Source organism: Streptopelia decaocto (assembly GCF_964273445.1).
Source record: "Streptopelia decaocto genome assembly, chromosome: 10".
Lineage (NCBI taxonomy): Eukaryota > Metazoa > Chordata > Aves > Columbiformes > Columbidae > Streptopelia > Streptopelia decaocto.
Window position 1 is genome coordinate 5,891,362 of NC_138665.1, and position 18,259 is coordinate 5,909,620.

Here is an 18,259-nt window from a genome sequence, read left to right on the forward strand (position 1 = left end):
AGGCTACACTGCAGCATGGTGCCACACAAGGAAAGATAACACAAAGGCAAAGCCATTTGCAAGATACAAAAAAAGAAATAGATGTTTTTCCGCTTAATGAGGATATTTGTGGTTGCATTAGCCTGTGAGTGAACAAACTCCAGTGAGTAAGAGTGAAGGACAGAGTTACCCACGGGGGCACGACCCTCCCCAGTGATGCTGCTTCACCACCAGTGCACAGCCCGTTTCATTGCTGTGCAGGGAGGCACCAGCATCCCAGAGAGCCGGGCCCTTCCGACCCCGCTCCTGCCTGTGAGATACACGGCAGCGGGGTTTGTTCATGGATCTGTCATGTAAAATAGGACATCTAAGCAGAAATGCTGCTTAGCAATATGAAACTGCACTCTGCTCCTGCACAAGACTCGGCACACAAACACTTCAGGTCCATAAAACTCCTTGTCACATTCAGCACTGCACATCGTCAGCTCTGGAATTTCCTTTTTTTGCCACCTATAACATGCACATGCAACATAACCTATTTTGGAATAAATACACTGCAGGCAAAGTTCAACATTTCAGCCACGTCTGTGCATTATCCGCAGTATGAACTCATAAAACACCCTAAGGACTAACTTCCCCGGAAACAGGCGCACATTTTGGATGTTGTGAAAACTGATACTTTAAAGATGGGTTCTTTACCAGTATATATACGTGCTTTCATCCAGTGTCTTACTTAGACCATTTTTATGGATTGTACTGTGCTTTGCATCAGACCCTTAGTGACATACTCACTTTGAACTAAAAGTCCACATTTTCACAGTGGATTTGAAGTACTATAGGTAAATGTCTATCCAGAGAGGAGTCCCCACTGAACTGCCAGGTATCAGTGCGAGAACGCCTGCTCAAAACAGAGGGATTTCAAAACTGCTTCTAACCAGAATTTTAAGGGACAAAATGCATTTGGTATTTAGTGCCTTGATGGTCAGACCCAAAACGCTCACCCGTGTGTATTCCTGACTGAAAAGGCTGCAATGGGGTTTTTAGCCATGAATGTACACCAAACTTTTGCATTGGAAACAAAAGGTATTAAAATAGGTTGTTTACTGAACATGCATGGAAAACAAAACAACAAAACCCAGGACTCTGCCAGAATTTCATATTATTAAAATATTTTTTAAACACTCAAACACATTATGCTGATATTTGCTCAGAGGAAGTATTGCTTTTGCTGTATGTGCCTTGAGGGATTACTGCACTAAATGAGTTTGCTTACAGGAAGGAGATCACAAAGACAGCATTTTCTAAGGAAACAGGAAATATTTGCTGCATGTTCTTTGGAAGTGCAAATTAAGCTTCTACAATGAGGGATAACATATTTAAGGCATATTAAAAAATGTCACGTGGATTTGTGCTCAATCGCAATTAAACAAGTCCTTTTTAATCGTTGAGAGTCACCCCTTGTGATGAACTCCCACGTCCTTTATGTTTATCCCTTTGTTCAGTTCATGTTCTAAAAAACAAAACAAAAATGCAGGTAGCCTATGAACGGCATTTGAACTGCAAGAGAGATTATATTATTCAAATAAACGTTTTGCTAGAAATTATCAACTCATTGTCAACTATATTACTGTTATTGTTAATACAATTCTGAACAAGAAAAATCAGAAAGAGGCGTTGTCCTGGTTGGCTTTAAAGTCCAAACTGCAAGTAGCAGCTAATAGTTTTTGATCCTTTCCAAAGCCATTGATGAAATATTCATGGTAGCTTTGTGCTTCACTAGGGCCATACTGTTTAAAAATTAACAATTATGTAAGTAATTGATTTACTTTCTGGGTTTTTTTTTGCTCTTTTAGGGAATATTTGGAACTATTTTTAAGACATTTAAGTGCGACCAAAAGGATAGAAACAACCTTTCCTGAAAGAAAAAGCAAACAAACTGACCTTTCGCATCATTATTCACCACCAGGCCCAGAGGTAAGGACTTAGTGGAAACCATTAATTAGCATGCGGTTCATGATAATTTTGACAGTCCTGGTGCACCTTAGGTCAATGTCTCCCCTGTTCAACATATCATGATGATGAAACACGGAGGCTCAACAGCAGCTTTCTCCAGCACGTGTGCTCCGCAGTGTCCTCCCGTCCCCAGCCCGGCTCCTGCAGCCGCTCACACGCGGCTGCAGCTTCACCCCGACACCACGGGACCCCAACCAACGCTGCAAACGGTCGTTTGCCAGGTCAGGGTCTTGCTGTGCCAGGAAGGCACTTTAATTACATGTAATTACTGTTAGCAATGTACAGCCACTCTAACCCATCTGCTATAGGTTAGTTGTCAGCTGCGGTGTGACCTGACTCCCCAAATCACCATGAACTGAAAACAGCTTTTTCTAGAGATGCAAAGACAGTGACCGTGATGGGCATTGAGTGCAACACTCCTGGCTGGATATATGCCATTAACCTGCAGAACGAAAAGGGGCAGAACAAAAAGCTAGTGCTAATTCAATATCAGTCACATCAGTGGTGCCAATTAATTAGTCCTTGAACTGGATTTTAAGCTATTATTTCTTTCTGGGGGCTGTCTGCTTACAGAATTGGAAGCTTTTCAGCATTTCATACAGGCTCCAGGAACATATCACTCTACTTATTGAACATTATAGAAGAGGCCACCCAGTTCGAGCTTTACATCATTGCTGGCACAGCAGCAATGCTCAGTGTTTGGGGAGGAGAAGAGCAAAAAGAGCCCCACTGCACTGCTGATAATTTTACAAACTGATTTGATTCTTTGGGGACACCCATACAAGCCTGTGGCTTTTTGCTTTTACCTTGTGAGAGCCTGGCAGTTACAGGGTGGTTTATAAATCGAGATTGTTGCAGCAAGTTGAGGGCTCGAGCATGGCACAGGCAAGGAGAGTCCGGCTGGGGGAGCGGCTGCCGGAGCAGGGCTGGGGCAGCACCTGCGGGTGCGGGCACAGGGCCCTGTGGGTGGCACCGTGGGGTTCCCCTGGCTCAGCAGTGCCTGCACTGGGGGAAGCAGCCGCGACGTGGGACTGAGGACGCGGCCACGCGTGGCGAAGGCACAGGACGCAGCCTGGCTGTGGGGGGCAGCGTGCCACAACTACCGGCCACGGATCAGTGGTTTCTCCACCAACACGACATGTTTGCGCAGCTGCAAACCCCTGCTGCCAGGAGCGGAGGCGTGACAGGGCTGTAACTGAGCCAGGCCAGGCTGCCCCACTGCTTTTATTAGCTCATTTGCATCAAATTGCTGTGTACAACTGGATTAGACACTTGTTCTTTAAAGGTTACACCCTACACCCTATTAAGATTCATGTGTTTTTCAGATGAAGTCATCTGCGTTGATTGGTTTCCCAGCTGCTGCCATGATGTGCAGGCTGCTGACACTTTCATTTTCCATTACTTGCCTCCAGTTCACACACTCGCTGTCTGCTTGATCACCAAAGGATAACAAGGGCTTCCAAAGAATTCGAACTGCTAACACACGGTGTGTAACAAAGCTGCTGGGCTACAGGATCTGAGTCCTGACCAGCTGATGAATAACTCCGGTTGCCTGCCACAAGCGAATCAAAGGCATGACCAAAAAGTGCTTAGCTTTATCTCAGCTGGTTTGCCACTCTGCTTTTTATTTGGGATAGCTGATCCTCTGCTCAACAACTTCATCACATCAGACCATTGCACTGTCACACTCAGTGTAATTAAAATAATTAAGAAAACTCTAATGAGATAATTAACAAAGCAAGATAGGAAGCATCATATCGTTCTTCCTGAAAATTAAAAACGAGTAACCTTGTCCCAGTACGAAGCTCCTGGGAATCAAAAGGAAAAGTCTCATCCAAACCAGGCACCAAGCAAGCAGTCACTCTTGGCTCCCTTCGCATTGCCTTGCTCACCTTATCGGACCGCAGCATTTCCAGAACACTGCCCAGCTTCGGGGAATCTCCCGAGGAAAACAGGAGCCGGCGGCGGCGCTGTGGTGGGAAGCCGCTTGCTGGTAGGCAGAGCCCAGCTCCAGCCAGCACTGGGGACACCGCGACACGCACACCTGGAGGAGGGCAGCTGAGGGAAAATGAGCTTTACAACCGTTAATTAATAATTAATGGCATCTACAATTATTATTCTGCCTCCTCAAGAAAAAGGCCACACAGTCTTGTTGAATTTATGCTCCTTCAGAGGGCAGCTGAGCTGCAGAGCCTGGACATGGAAAAGCTTCTCCCAGAGACTTCAGCCCCCCCTGCGGCCAGTTATGGGAAGTAAAATGGAAAGGATTAGTGCCCAGGCGAAACTCGGGCAGGCAAAGCAATGCTCAGACACCAGAGGCTGCTTCAGTCTCTTTCCTAAATGGGAGCACACCAAAAGCAAAGAGATTTTAGCAATTCCTCCGAGGTCAGCGCTACAGTCCCTGTGTCCAAGTATGTCCTTGAAACAGTGAGAACTAAAAACTAGCTGTTTTTTTAAATAATGAGATTGTCTTGCATTCATTTGACAGCATGAATTGGAGTGTTTGAAAAGCACCAAACACTAGCATTGTTTTAACATCTATTCACCTAAACCCTCCATTTCAGGCATGACAGAAGCAGGTGGAAATCATACAGTTTAGCACAATTGCATTAATTTTATGTCAGGTTTTAATTTGGCACAGTAATCCTAGAATTACGTTACCATACCTGTTAAAGCAAGCAGGCACCACAGAAATTATACATTACATTCTTAAGCTGAAAGCATTTTTCATTTTAGACAAGTACAACAAATGCTGCCAAACTCAAGGCACAATAGCACTTAACAGTTTCAGAAACTGTTAACCTATGAAAATGCAAATCATTATTAGAAAAAAGACCTTTCCCTCCGACAAGGCTGATAGACAGTCTAATCTCCAGATCCCCACTGTGAATTTTCCATTTTGTTTTGCTTTATTGGCTTCAATTCTGAAACAACATGGAAAAGAACAAGGGAAAAAAAAGAAGACATAACAACAAGACTTAATCATATGCAGTGAAAAGGTTACGTAGCCACAGCAAATACAAGGGAACAGCAATTCTACAAAGATAGAACCATTTTACTGTGATTTATCATGCAGCGGAGAGCTTGCTCTCGTTTTGACACCAGAGCCACAGTGCAAAAATGGGTTATTTGATGTTGGCACTTTTTGTTAGAAAGTCATTCTTTAGCCTGCACCAGTCAGGGCACTCGTGGTGCACAGCTCACCCACCAAACGAGGGGGTAAAACTTACCATTTATATTAATAATAACACCACAAGTGCCGCAAATCCAGGTCTCTGCCTCTCCAACAAAACTCTCCCAGCACTCCCATCATCCTGGTCCAGCACAATCCACAGCAGCCCAGTTCTGGGTCACACAGACGCTGCACCCGCATCCCCAGGAGGGCTGGGGCAGCATCACGAGCAGCTGCTTCTCTGCTTCTTTACACTTTTCTCAGGACAGAAGGCAGGGAAGGGGAATGTTACCATCAACCCAAAAGGCCTGAGCCAGACCCACAGATGTGTCCAGGTGTTTACGTTTGCACTGACCTCACACGAGACTTGGATGGCTAAATAAACATGGCTGTGCATATAGGCGTTACAGTTCTATTGCAACGTGTTGTGCACATACAAATCACTTCAACTGCAGCAGGCATCAGCTTCCTATAGCCAATACAGGATAAGGAAACTTCCTGCGTCTTCTGTGTCTGTCAAAGAGGGCAGATCAGATGGCAGAGGTCTTAACAAAATCCCACTCAATTAACTACCTGCCACATTATTGAGCAACCTAAAATGTCCAAGCTACCACAACTGCAATAATCCAGAAATGTGGAAAACATTCAAATAACAGCCTGGGCCATTGCCAGCCCCACTGGGGGAATATTTAAAGTTCTTTGCTCGCCCACATCCCGCTTCTGTCAGGTGTGATTTTCTTTGCAGCAGGGAGCTATTTTGGGTAGACTGGCTCAGAGAGTCACCCACTTGGGACAGTGTTTGGGTGATAAAGATCACTTAGATGCCTGCTGGGCGGTCTGGCAGGGGACTGCACTTTTGTGGCTGGGTAGTATTTATCCTCTGCAGGTTTACAGGGACACACAATTCTCTTGGATTCCACAGTTATCGCCTAGGACAGGGACATTTTCTTAGCTCTCCTCAGACAACATTCTCTGCATCAGTGAGCCCCAGCCTACTGGAAGCTTGTTTGTTTATTTCCATTTCCAAGCTTTCGTTATGATTGTTTTTCAGTTACAGCTCCACAATGGTTTCCTTTTCTTCTGTTCCCTTTCGAAGAGGCACAGCTTTCTGCACAGTGGAAGTTCTGTGTCTGCCGATGCTGCTATTTTCCTTGATGAAAAGACAGATTTGCTCTGGGTTTATGTCTGGTTTTGTTTGAACCTGCTTGTTCACAGCAGATTCAAAAACACATTTAAAGTTTACAGCCTGCTGCCTTTCCTTGGCTGGGAGGAGGAGGAAGATGGAAGGGTACGTTGCATCTGATTTTTCCTGAAAACTTTCAGGCTCTATCTCCACAAAGGGCTCTTTGCAAGTGTTCCTCCACAGACAGCTGAGGCCAACAATGACGGTTTGAAGGTGGCCTTCTGTGGAGAACTGTGTGTAATTTTACAGTAACCTCTGCCATAAGCAAAATGAGCCATCACGCGCAGTACCAGCAAAGCAATTACAGGGATGAAGGCAGCCTTGGTGTCGGGGGGTGAGTTCCATGACTGGGATGAGTCCATGGGACGTTGTGCTGGGGAAGGAGTTCAGTCCCCTTCCTCTCCCATTAAGTCCTCCGTCCTGCTGACTCGCACAGCCCATGGCTTCTCTGAGGAGCAGGAGAGAAACCATGGGGCTGTCCTGGAAATGCCAGCAGGCACCGTACCAAACCAGGGAAACAGCAAGCACAAGGTTGTGGTGGGAAGGATGCAGGAAGGGAGTCAAGGTACCTTCAAATTACAGGGCAGTCTAGGCTCATGTCACAGCCACAGACTGGGAGACCAGTGCTGATAAACCTGGGTTTACTAGCGCTCATGTATAAAATAAAAATTCATACATAGTCAAAGGGGTCCCCAGGTGTCACCCCTCAGCACGCTGGCAGGGATGCAGAGTGCAGCTTTGGGGTGATGTCTGTATTGTGCTTTGTGAGAGTAAGCTGGGCCTCTTCTGAGACTTGGATACGGAGTACATACAAAGTATATTTCTGAGCGGGCTATTTTGAGGTGACAAGCCATGGTGCTCTCCTCAGAAGAGTTTATTATTATTGGTACCTTTACAGTCTTGCATTCTCTGTGCGCTTGAAAATAACAGCGAGTTCATGAATTAACTTTTAGGCAGCAAACACTCCAGCGAAAGCTTATAAATCTTCTTTTAGACAACAAAGGAGGCTGTGCAATAAGCAAGCAAACTGTAAAGTGCATTTGAAAGTCAACCTAATGGTGGATTTACAGACTTAAAGCACATCTTTTACTGTGCTTGTTTGAAACTTTAATTACACTCTTCATGCCCAGCAATCAGATGTGATACTGAACTAGAGAGCTCTATAAATCACATTATGCTGCATTTGGTGTCTTTGGACAATCACAGATTTACTGTCTTTCAGGAAGACAAAGCAGTTGAAGTGCTGCTGAGCTTTGTCAAATTAAACACGGAATTCTACAGAACGTGGTTAAGTAGGTTTCAGGCCGACAGAAGCAACCCCTCACGCCAAGGCAGCGCTCAGCTGGGCCATGTGGCCTGGCCCTGGGTGTGCCCCTGGCCTTCGTTGTTTTAATGACTGACACTTCTATTTATAGAGTGAATAGGGAGTTGCTTGGAAAGGAACATTTCTGAGTACGTTTCAGTGTACACAGATTTGAGTCACAAAGTCTGTTAACACACGGTTCCTGGTACTGGCCCTTTCCATTTTATCTCGAGATAAGAGTCTTTGCTCCACCTGCGGCAAAGCGGCTGCTGCCGCTGCTGCGCTCTGTGCTGTTCTCTCAGCCCAGGGCCGGAGGTGTAAGTGAGAAATTCCTCCTTGTCCCACTGTCACTCAACCTTAACCATTGTCAAACCACACTCGATTTTGCTTTCTGTGTTCAGTTTTTTTCCTAAGGTGACATCTGAACAGGCAGCGCTGCTCCCTAGTAGCAACGAGCTGGAAGCAAAACCATCAGCTGACAGGTACCATCTGTTACCGTCACAGGAGAATCACCCCGGATGGCTTGGAAGATGAGTGCCAGGGCACACACTTTTGGTTTGATGGTATAAAATGAGCCCCAGGCTGGTAATAATAATAAGTAAATGCTACTGGTGTTCAGCATCCTCTGTGAAACAGGATTGATGGTTGTACTCATTTGCTACAAGACATGCTCTATAATTGGTAATCTCAGCCCTGCATCCCAAGCTTAAATGGGCGTATATTAGTGCAGAAGTTGTGTTATTTGTTCCTGTTCTCTGGTCAAACTGAGCATTTTACCCTTCAGGAGTCCTGTCACCTTTCAGAGACTTGATTCACAAGAAGTGAATGTAACAGGAAGAAAATATATTTTAGCTGAGGATGCCTTAAGTGCCAGAGAAAATATTTCTGTGATGGTAAATGAGAGGGAATTAGGGACACATTGATACTATGGTAAAGACACAGGATCCTGCGGATGCGTGCTGACCTGCCGTGTGGGGTGGCAATGCCTTCTGCATCTTCTTGAAAACTGCTGTCCTTTGCAAAGGGTCAGTGCTCTGTGAGCGACTAGCCTGACTCCTTCTGGGTATTAAGGAGCTGCCACAGGCAATCACTGAAATGGGTCTGCAGATTGTGCTCATATTCAGATCATTTGTGCTCATCCACAGCTAAATGATAGGAAGCCACCAGCAGCTCCCATTTTAGACTGACCTGGGGACAGTGAGAACTTCCCATGTGCATTTGGGATCTCTCCATGCTTCCTTAGTGAAGGTGAAGCTAAACACTTGTCATGTTTTGGAAGAAACCTGAATTTGAATTTCAGTCTTTCAACATACATATTCCTTTTCGGACCCTGTGTCACCTGGGCATCCTTGGATGAGACATTTAACTATTCCAAGTCTTGTCCTCGCCGTCACTAAAAGGCAAGTGCTGCCCACCCTGTGGGAATGCCGTGTGAAGTGCTGACAGTCAGAATTAAGGAAAAGACATATTTTATAGAACTTTTGGAGATGGCTCATATAAGAATATAATCGAACCCTGACAACTTCCCATGGATTTTTCAGACAACTGCCGTGCACAGAAATATCTGGCAGGATAAAAATCACCTAAGTCCATAACCCTGATCTCAATAGTAACTGATGCAATGAGTAACTCACCACTTCTACGCTGAAGAACCCACCACCACATCACACCAGAGATGGGGGAGAGCCTGGACGTACCTCTCCCCTCCAACCACACCTGGCCAGATGCTGAGCCCCCCCTGCCAAAGGGCTGCCCCAGCTGCAGCTCGTCCCTGCCATGGACGGGTGGCTGCCCTCGCCTGCTGCTGCCACAACGGGATCATCAGGCACAAACCAGGACCACGATTTCACCAAGAAAACGCCACTGACCATTTCAATTGTTCTGGTCCCAGGCACAGGCTCACATCGACAAGGCAATGCTGCCCTCTGTGATGTGTTCTGCCTCTTGCTCACGCGTGACTGTGTGCGCAGAACCAGCTTCTCCCATCGCAGCGGGGGGTTTGAATTACCCTCAGTCAAATGGCAGGGGACAAAGCGAGCAAGCAAGCTGAGCACCTTCCCTTCCTAATGAGCTTTAGAGACTTAGAGAAGGCGTTTGGCATTCGGTAAGGACAATGTAATCTACTGTGAGTTATCATAATTAGTCCTTCAAATCCTAATCTTTATTCAGGGTTTCTTTCACTATACAAATCAGGTATTAACATTTAAATAAAAATCAATATATTGACCCTGTGGTTTTGTATTAGTAGCATCCAACTTCATGGATTAAAACTGGATGAAACAGATTTTAATATCAGTTTAGAAGAAAGCTTTACTCTTTATTTTGGTGTATTACCTTATTGATGAGTTCAATATGGAAATTTCAAGGCAATCACAAGTCCAATGTAATCATTCTGTATAAAACCATATGAGAAATATCTTTTGCAATGAAAATACACTAACAACGTATTATCTCCACGTGCCCATTTTAAAAAAAGAAATTATAGAATTAACAGGAAATAAAGATTATTCCTTATTCATATTAGGCCTGACTCCAATGCTGGTAATCAGATTGTTAAATAGTTCACAAATGCTTTGCTTGTACTCTGTGGAAGTGCTCACGTAGGCAAATACTGCTGGGCCCTGGCAAAAGTGAGAGAATCTGGGCTTCTCTGATTCAAAGGTTTATTATTAACAAAACCCTCAGTTGCCCAAAACCCAGAAATGGTTTCAACTGAACAGTCACACCACTAGCTGGAGAAAAGCACACACGTCATAAAGGAGGGGAATGAAAAAGCTTATTGGCGTGTTGATACACAGCTGATAAGGAGACAAAAGCCTGCCTAAAAAAAACCCCAAACAGTTGAGTTTTAGTCAAAGTCAGAAGCAGCATCTGGTCTCTTTTCTCTCCCAACGTCAAGAAGTTTGCAACGATGCTGAAGATATTTGCAATTCTAGCCATCCTTACAGGTAAGAATAATAAATATTGAAATAGCACTGGAATAAAGGAGCTTGTTGAAATAAGAGAGCAGGTGAGCCTGACTGGCAAACTAGGAGAATATTTATTTCAGGACGGAATGAAAATCATGGCTATGATGCTATGCCATTTTGTGGAAATCAGCAAGCTGACCACTGACTGGTCTGAGTTTTTTGCTTAAGAATAGAATTTTAGCTTTGGTAAATAAATGCTTTGCTCTCAAGCCAGGAAGAGGCGAAGAGCTCCCGCGTCGAGTGTTAGGGGCTTTCAAGTATTTCAAGGTTGGGTTTTCTTAGGTTCAGCTTTTGTCTCCCCTTGATAACAGCCCTGGGAAATGCTGCCTCCATCCCACCCCACCAAAAAATGTTTAGGGATGCTTAACTTTAAGCATGCAAATAATCCTTTGGATTTCCCTGAAGTTAAGTGAGGGCATAATATTGTGTGGAATCTAGGAATTATATGGTATATGAAAGACTATATATTATTCATGTTTCAAGGACATTTCATTGTGCTACGCTTTATTTTTAATATATACAGAAGCAGAAGCAGACATTTTTAGTCTAAAGCTCGAGTGAGGTGAAACAGCCTCTGTATCCAGTAAAGAAAATGGAAGTTAGTTTCCACATTTTCTTTTCATGATGGAATTATCTGGTTCGGATGCCAGAGAAATATTTTTAAATAATTGCTCCTGGTGTTTCAATGTTCTCTCTCTCATACACACATCAACCCCATAGATTTTTGCCTTAGCAATGGAAAGTAATTCAGTGTTAGCACCAATACTTTTCGAAACAATGTCCTCTCATTTTAAAGTTGTGGATTTAAGACTAGCAGTGTGTCCACATTGATGGGGGTTTCTGCGGTGGCTTGGTAAAGACCAGCGAACTTGGATTTACTTCGTGAGTGTTAAAACTGCACGGGACTTGAGCAGAAGTGGGCGATTCCCAATTAACCACAATGACTTCCTCTGTAGCAAGAAACCTGTCTTATTGTAATATTGATGAGTAAAATACACGGATCAACTATTTTTAACAAGTTATGGTCCTGTTCAGACTAGCTTTGTTCACCGAGTTACTTCTTACTCATGTGTTTTTTTTTCAGTGCTGTATGTGTGAAATAGGATTACGAGTCTGAAATCGCAAACAGTGAACTAAATGCAAAGCAAAGCTCCCATTAACTTCCGTGATGAGAGAAAGGGCTGCTCAGCTCCAGGTCGCTCCATTTGCAGCCAAGAGCTCCATCTTACAATTAGTGATGGCTCTAAACAGCCTCACTGGACAATGGCAGTTTGATAGGTTTTGCCTTTTTAATTTTACTAGAGCCAAGCCTATTTCAACTGAATCTATTTCTTCAAAATATACAGCTTCATGGAAACTAGAATGCTTTGTGGAGCTGCTTATGCTAAAATTAATTTATTCTGGAAGACCTTGTAACAGCCATGCTCTGTGGCACTCCTGACTCCACAAACAGAGAATGATAAGGGAAATACGTGGAGCAGATGACTGAAATTGGATGTTTTCCGTAGAATGACATTGTGTTGCAAGATTGCAGCTTTAATCCTGCAAAGAGCAGAAAATAAATACATGTAAACCTGGAAGTATTATTGTGGCAAGAAACTATCATCCCCTGGCCAACTCTTAATTCTTAGAGCTGGGAACAGTGAACTGAGATATCTATAATAATATTACATGGCTTTTGTATTAGATCTCAGGAGTCAGCTCCTGCGAGCTGACAGGACAAGCAGGACTTGCAGCCAGCACTGGGATCCCATCTTTCCCCAAGGCAGGTTTGACACATTTAGGTCAGTCTCCAGCCACCCCTGTGAGACTTCACATATAATGTACATCTTGCTGTAGTTTGAACCTGCTAGTTCTCATCCTCGCCACTGCCAACATGGAAAGTAGATTATGCCCGTCTTCCTGGCAGTGAGATTTTATTATTGAAGCCAACAAACAAGGAAAAGAGACCCTGAAGAGTTCAAACAGGTTTGCATATTGTATCAACTGATGAATCTGCAATATTTACGTGGTTAAAAATGCCAAAATAGATTATATTTCCTTTTTAAACATGGTTTTCTCTCATAGGGCTGATAATTTGAACAAAGTACTCTTTTGATATTAGTGGAGGTTCTGCTTAAACTCTCAAAAGCAGCACCCAAAAATAAGATGCACAGATATTTCACTGAGAAGAATATTTTGTATTTTTTGCCTCTATCATTCATACATGCAATAAGCCCACATGAATATTATTGTTATAACAACATGAAGTTCCGACCTTGCCTATTTTGCGTAAAAAGCTCTGAAAGACTTATGTTTTCCTTTACATTAAAAATAAAACTGTTCTCCTTCAGAATCTTTAGACAGTAGCTTTAAAGCTGGACTCAATCATTTAGCAAAACCCTGAAATGCAGACTTATTTTTCTGACAGCTCTGACTTTGTTGCTGTAGGTCACCACTGCCAGTAACTTATATGGAGGACAGAAACAGATAAATACTGTAAGATGGTGCTCGATTCCTTTCATTAATATGGCTGTGTAGCCAAGCTTGACTGGAACATTATGGGAAAGGCCTCACAAGTTATGTTTGCTCTCTTTCTGCTTTGAGGAAAACAGAAAGGGTTGATCAAGTTATCACCGAATTTCTCCCAAACTACATAATAAAAGCATTTCCAAAAAGCTTAGTTTGACATCTCCATTGTAAAAGCATTGGAAAAGAACAGTTTCAAGCCCTAATAAACCAAAACAAAAGCAAAGTAATTAGCAAATGAAAAACAGAGGAAGGTTGCTGGGCTCCAGCCTGGGGAAACCTGACAGTGCTACTGAGTCCAAGACAGAGCTAAGAATGTAAAATGAGACAACATTGTAAGAGATGGTGACCCACAGGAGAGAAAATCAGACATCTAAAGGAAGAACAGCAAAAAGAAAAGGGCAAGAAGGGTGTAAAAGCGGGCTAGAGACAGCTGTGAATGCAAGTGCAAGGTGCAGGAGAGCATGGCGAGTGTACAAGAAAGGTTCGGTTTAGTCACAGGCTCCTGGTGAGAAGACAAGTCTCTGCAGGTGAGAACAAGTATGTTTTTACAAACTCTGCCTTTTCAGAATATTATCCATTGTAAGGGCACAGGTATTCTGGGGGATTTATTTGCTTGTTAGCTTTTACCCACTCCCAGCTCGTTATCACTAAAGTTTCCCCACAAAGCCCACGGGAAGCTGTAGTGAAAGGAGAATGATGAGACATGTTCGACGGGTTCTGTGATGACGCAGGGAGCAAAGCTCCCGTGGCTCCCAGGGCTGCCCCGGCTGATCTCTCCTTTCCACACTTACTGCCCACAGGCCACGTCAGCGGTGTGGTGGTGACCGTCCCTGAGAAGATAGTGAATGTCGCCACAGGTGGAAACGCAACCCTTCTCTGTACATACACCAGTTCTGGAGCGCTGGGAAATTTCTTTATTCAGTGGAGCTTTTACAGTGCCAAAGAGAGCCAGCTGCATACCGTAAGATATTTATTTATTATTAATATGAAGTTATATTTAAGATATCCTTAAGTGCTCAAAGAATCTTGTTACGTTTGATAGTGTTATCCTCACTATAGACCAGGAAGGCAGGGAATGTTGGTGTTCCCACACGAAAGACCAGGTTGCAATGAAATTTAAGGGCAGATGCACAAAGTTATCTAGGCTCCTAATTCCTACTGGCATGCCTGAACTCCTTTAGAAACATAGGTGCAAAAGCGATTCAGATGCTCCAATGATGCTCCAAGTCACACAGGGAATGTGAAGCAGAGCAACAACCAGGTATCCAAAAATCACACAAGTGCCCCAGCCCCTGGATCATCTATCTCCCTGTTCTCTTGGCTGGCAGATATTCCTGCCCCTGTGAAGGCTGTGCTTCTGGAGAGACGCCCTTGCCATGTGTCCCCCGTTTAAGGGTCAAACAAGAGCTCCTTGACTCAGCCACTATTGTTGCTATCAGGCAGCTCAGCAAGAGGAGCGATGCACAACAAGTGGGCCGTAAGCATTTTGGCACGACTCTGTAGAAATTTGTCATAGCAGGAAATCTACCCCAGCCAACTTGTGTTGGTATTTCACGGCATCCCACAGGTACCTTTGTGGCAGCAGAACAATTACAGATCAAAGGCAAATACTCCCTGCCCCTCCTGAGACCCTGAGAGGCAGCAGAGCCAAACTGGGTTTCTCTGCAAGGGTACAACGAGACCGCGTGGTAGGTTGGGGTGTCAGCACACAGACAGCGTCAGGACTGTGCAGGACACCAAGTACTAGACAGCTACAACTACTGCCCGAGCTCTTCATGTGGCTGCAAAGACCTTGCAGAGCAGCCTGGTCTCCCTGCAAGGGTCAGGGATGGGATGTGTAACTGCCTGTACGTACTCACGCTGCTGCCCAGACTTCAAGAGCTACCCCTTAATCTGTTTTTTGGTGGGGAAGTGAATCCATGAACCTCACACCCAGCATAACATGCAGGGCATGAGCTGCCATCAGCTCAGCCCTGACAGGTGCTGAGCAATCAGCAACACCTTCCTTTGTAAGAAGAAATGCTGATTAGAGGTGTTACTGCATTCTTGAAGATGACTGTGATTTTTTTTCCATGCCCTGGTTTGGGGCTTGTGCCTATTAGACAATCAGTCCCTTTTCTCTCCCATCATTTTTATCCTGTTGCTAACATTTTTCTTCAAAAAATTCAAGCCTTCTGCTCGGTGTTACACCAGTTGACATAAAGATAGCTGACTTAGAAGAGTGTCAATTCCACATTGATAATATTCCTGTCATGTTCACTGATTTCCTAGTAGTATTATGTTAGGAGGTTTGCCATTGCTGATAGAGTCATACTTTCTATTTTGTTCACCAATTATAGCAGAATCAGACTGTCTATCATTTGCAGGAGGTACAGTATGTGACGTATTTGGCATTGAACAGCGATAGCTAGTGTGTAAGAAATTGCAGTTTAACATAGGACAATGGCTCACCCTCCTGCGGTGTATTACACAGCCACAGAGGAAGACTGTACCGGTGTTAAATACAAACACTGTGCCCATCCCAAATTCTGACTCCAGCTGAATGCCAGACCGACACACACACACCTTGCCTGACTAATTGTATCAATACTTGTTACTCATCATTTGCTTTTTTCAAGTCAAAAGTAGTTTATTAAATGAAGAATTATTCATGAGAAGGTACTACGTGCAGGTTTCCTAAGTGAGTTGTATATAGTACAATATATTATAATTTTAATCCAGTACCTTACATCACAAATTTTAATCACTTGTTCGGGTGGGAAGTACAGCACTGGGATAGGATGGAGCTTATCTTCTCTGGATTCTGTTAGAGTCTCTCTGTTCTACTTGCGCTAAATTTTCCATGTTGCAAGACAATACATGCAATACATGTTCTGGTCACAACCAAGAGCAATAAGCAGATTGTAGCTGAAAGTATTTTAGAGGGAGAATCAGACAGTTTTGAGAGATTCAGGAGGGGAAAACCATTTATATAAACTGTGACCAATGATGGGAAAACACTCCCTGCGGATTATGATAATAAAATACTGTGGGTGATTCAGAATATTCTCAAGAAGAACTGGTATGAGGCTACCAAATGTCAGGGAAACCTTATGGATCAATCCCTTCAGCGCTCAGCCCCAATTCCTTTGGCTCCCAGCACTGGCACTGGGAAAGCCGTGTGCCTGTGAGGGCTGGAGCAAACGCTACTGAGAAAAAATGCAGCTGTTTTGCCCCACGTCTGAAACTAATTTCACAGTAAATTCACTTTTACACTGCAACACACATACATTTGCAATGGATGATTTGCATTTTCAGTAAATAACGTCGGTTCAGCCTAAAGAGGCCATGGGTTGGTGCCCGGTCCTGTTCTCCCCGAGCACAAGTGACACTGGGCTGGCTCCTCTATGGGGCCAGAGATGAGCACCCCTCACAGCCACTGTGTGCCCGGGGGCTGCGTGTGTGGGAAGAGCTGCAGGACAGGGCTTTACTCTTTCTAAAATGCATGTAACAATCCATTCCGTGCTGTATTACTTGGCCCTGTATCCTTTTGACCACAACATGGCAATTCCTTACCATTTGGAACCTATTCACAATAAAATTAACCGTGTTAATGCAAAGAACTAGGAATAAAGGCCTGTGACTGCTTGTGGAAAATACGGTTTAAGAAATTACACAACAGAGCTGAACATGAAATTGGATTTTCAATCTCCCTCTGAACCCACAGCAATACAAGGTTGCAATTTCTATTTCAGGCTGGTGACTTTTCTGAGCTTGAGAAAGGACAGAGTGCCTGAAAGCATGTGTGTTGTTCTCCTACTCGTTAAACAAAAAATAACCTCTCTTTCTACAAACCTGGCTTTGCCCTGTTTGCCTGGCATGTAGCTGAAGTTTCACATTTCATTCCAAGTAGGAGATACATGCATGGCAATGGAGGAGACTTCCAGCTTTGGCTTTCATTGTTTAGATGCAGTAACTTCAAAATGCAAGTCAAAAATATATTTAACATGCTGGTAAGATGATAAAAGCAACTGAATCAGACTGGCACTATACCTTATTGAATACCAGAACAGTAGCTTGCACTTTAAGTGGGATAAAATTATTTAATGTTATGAGATATTTAGATTCTTCTAAAATGTCCAAAATCAATGAACAAACAAACAAGCAAATGCTTCCTTATAAACAGCACATATTGTCCCTGCAAAAGTTTGTTGAAAAATCCTGGCTTCATTAAAAATTTGCCAGTTTTTTCTGTAACTAAATGGATAACATTTTCAACTTGATTTTTTAAAGTACAAAATTTCTGACAAATACTTTGAAGATAAGAGACTTCTAATTAAAAAAAAAAGGGCAGAAAATACATCTTCTTATCCCACTGCTACAATTTTAAATATTGCTGACATCTTAGTAAACATTAGCTGTCTTGATGACCCTGTTATTCACATGGCTGATATATTCACAATAATAAGATTAAGCAGGGAGGATGTTCTCCATAACAACTATGAGGTAAAAAAAAATCTTGATTCTGATAAATAAAATTTACTTACATAATAGTGAATATGACCCTTTCTCTCTACAGTGGCAGCAAGTGACAGAGCAAACTGTAGAATGACAGAATTAAGGGAATTTTATGTCATTAAGATGCCTTTGACTAGAAGCATTAATGAATGTGAGCTTTAAATTACTAGATTTGAGGACATAATATATAAGAGGCACAGAGGCCATAGGTACTCCTTTTAAAAAGAATGTCAGTATTTTTCACTGCCACTTACGTTACAGATTTTGCAGTGTTTTGAGATATGTAAGGTCAGGTACCGTCCTGTCTGGTGTGAAATCAGTCAGATCAGGATCAGGACTAGTGCCGGTGTTAATTTAATGCCCCAGAGTATTCAGCAGCAGATTTTACCTTGCCTCAAAGCGAGGCAGGGCTGCCGTTATTTTGCAGCCCTGACACAGATCTGCCTCCCCGCGCTGGTTTTGTGGAGGTGACCAGTATCTTTTGGTGTTTGTTCTGGTGTTTTCATGCCCACCTTACACAACACTGGTGCAGGTGCTCGACAGTTCAAAGTCACGGCAGTTACAGCGGGGAGGATGCAATACCACAAACAGGATGAAAAGGGAGGCAGCGAACAGCGGAATGGCAGGTGTGC

The 18,259-nt window shown here is 43.6% G+C and overlaps 2 protein-coding genes across 2 annotated transcripts in view; one reads left to right on the forward strand and one right to left on the reverse strand.

Moving 5' to 3' along the window:
• Positions 1-18,259, reverse strand: part of LOC309444195 (synaptotagmin-like protein 2) — a 77,748-nt gene that overhangs the window by 42,325 nt on the left and 17,164 nt on the right. The gene's annotated exons all lie outside the window — the stretch shown is intronic.
• Positions 1-18,259, forward strand: part of VSIG1 (V-set and immunoglobulin domain containing 1) — a gene marked incomplete at both ends in the record, with an annotated part of 39,428 nt that overhangs the window by 7,416 nt on the left and 13,753 nt on the right. The window contains 2 exons of the mRNA XM_082062192.1: positions 10,550-10,598; positions 13,931-14,091. Coding sequence (XP_081918318.1) covers positions 10,550-10,598; positions 13,931-14,091 — 210 coding nt within the window. The remainder of the gene's footprint in view (positions 1-10,549; positions 10,599-13,930; positions 14,092-18,259) is intronic.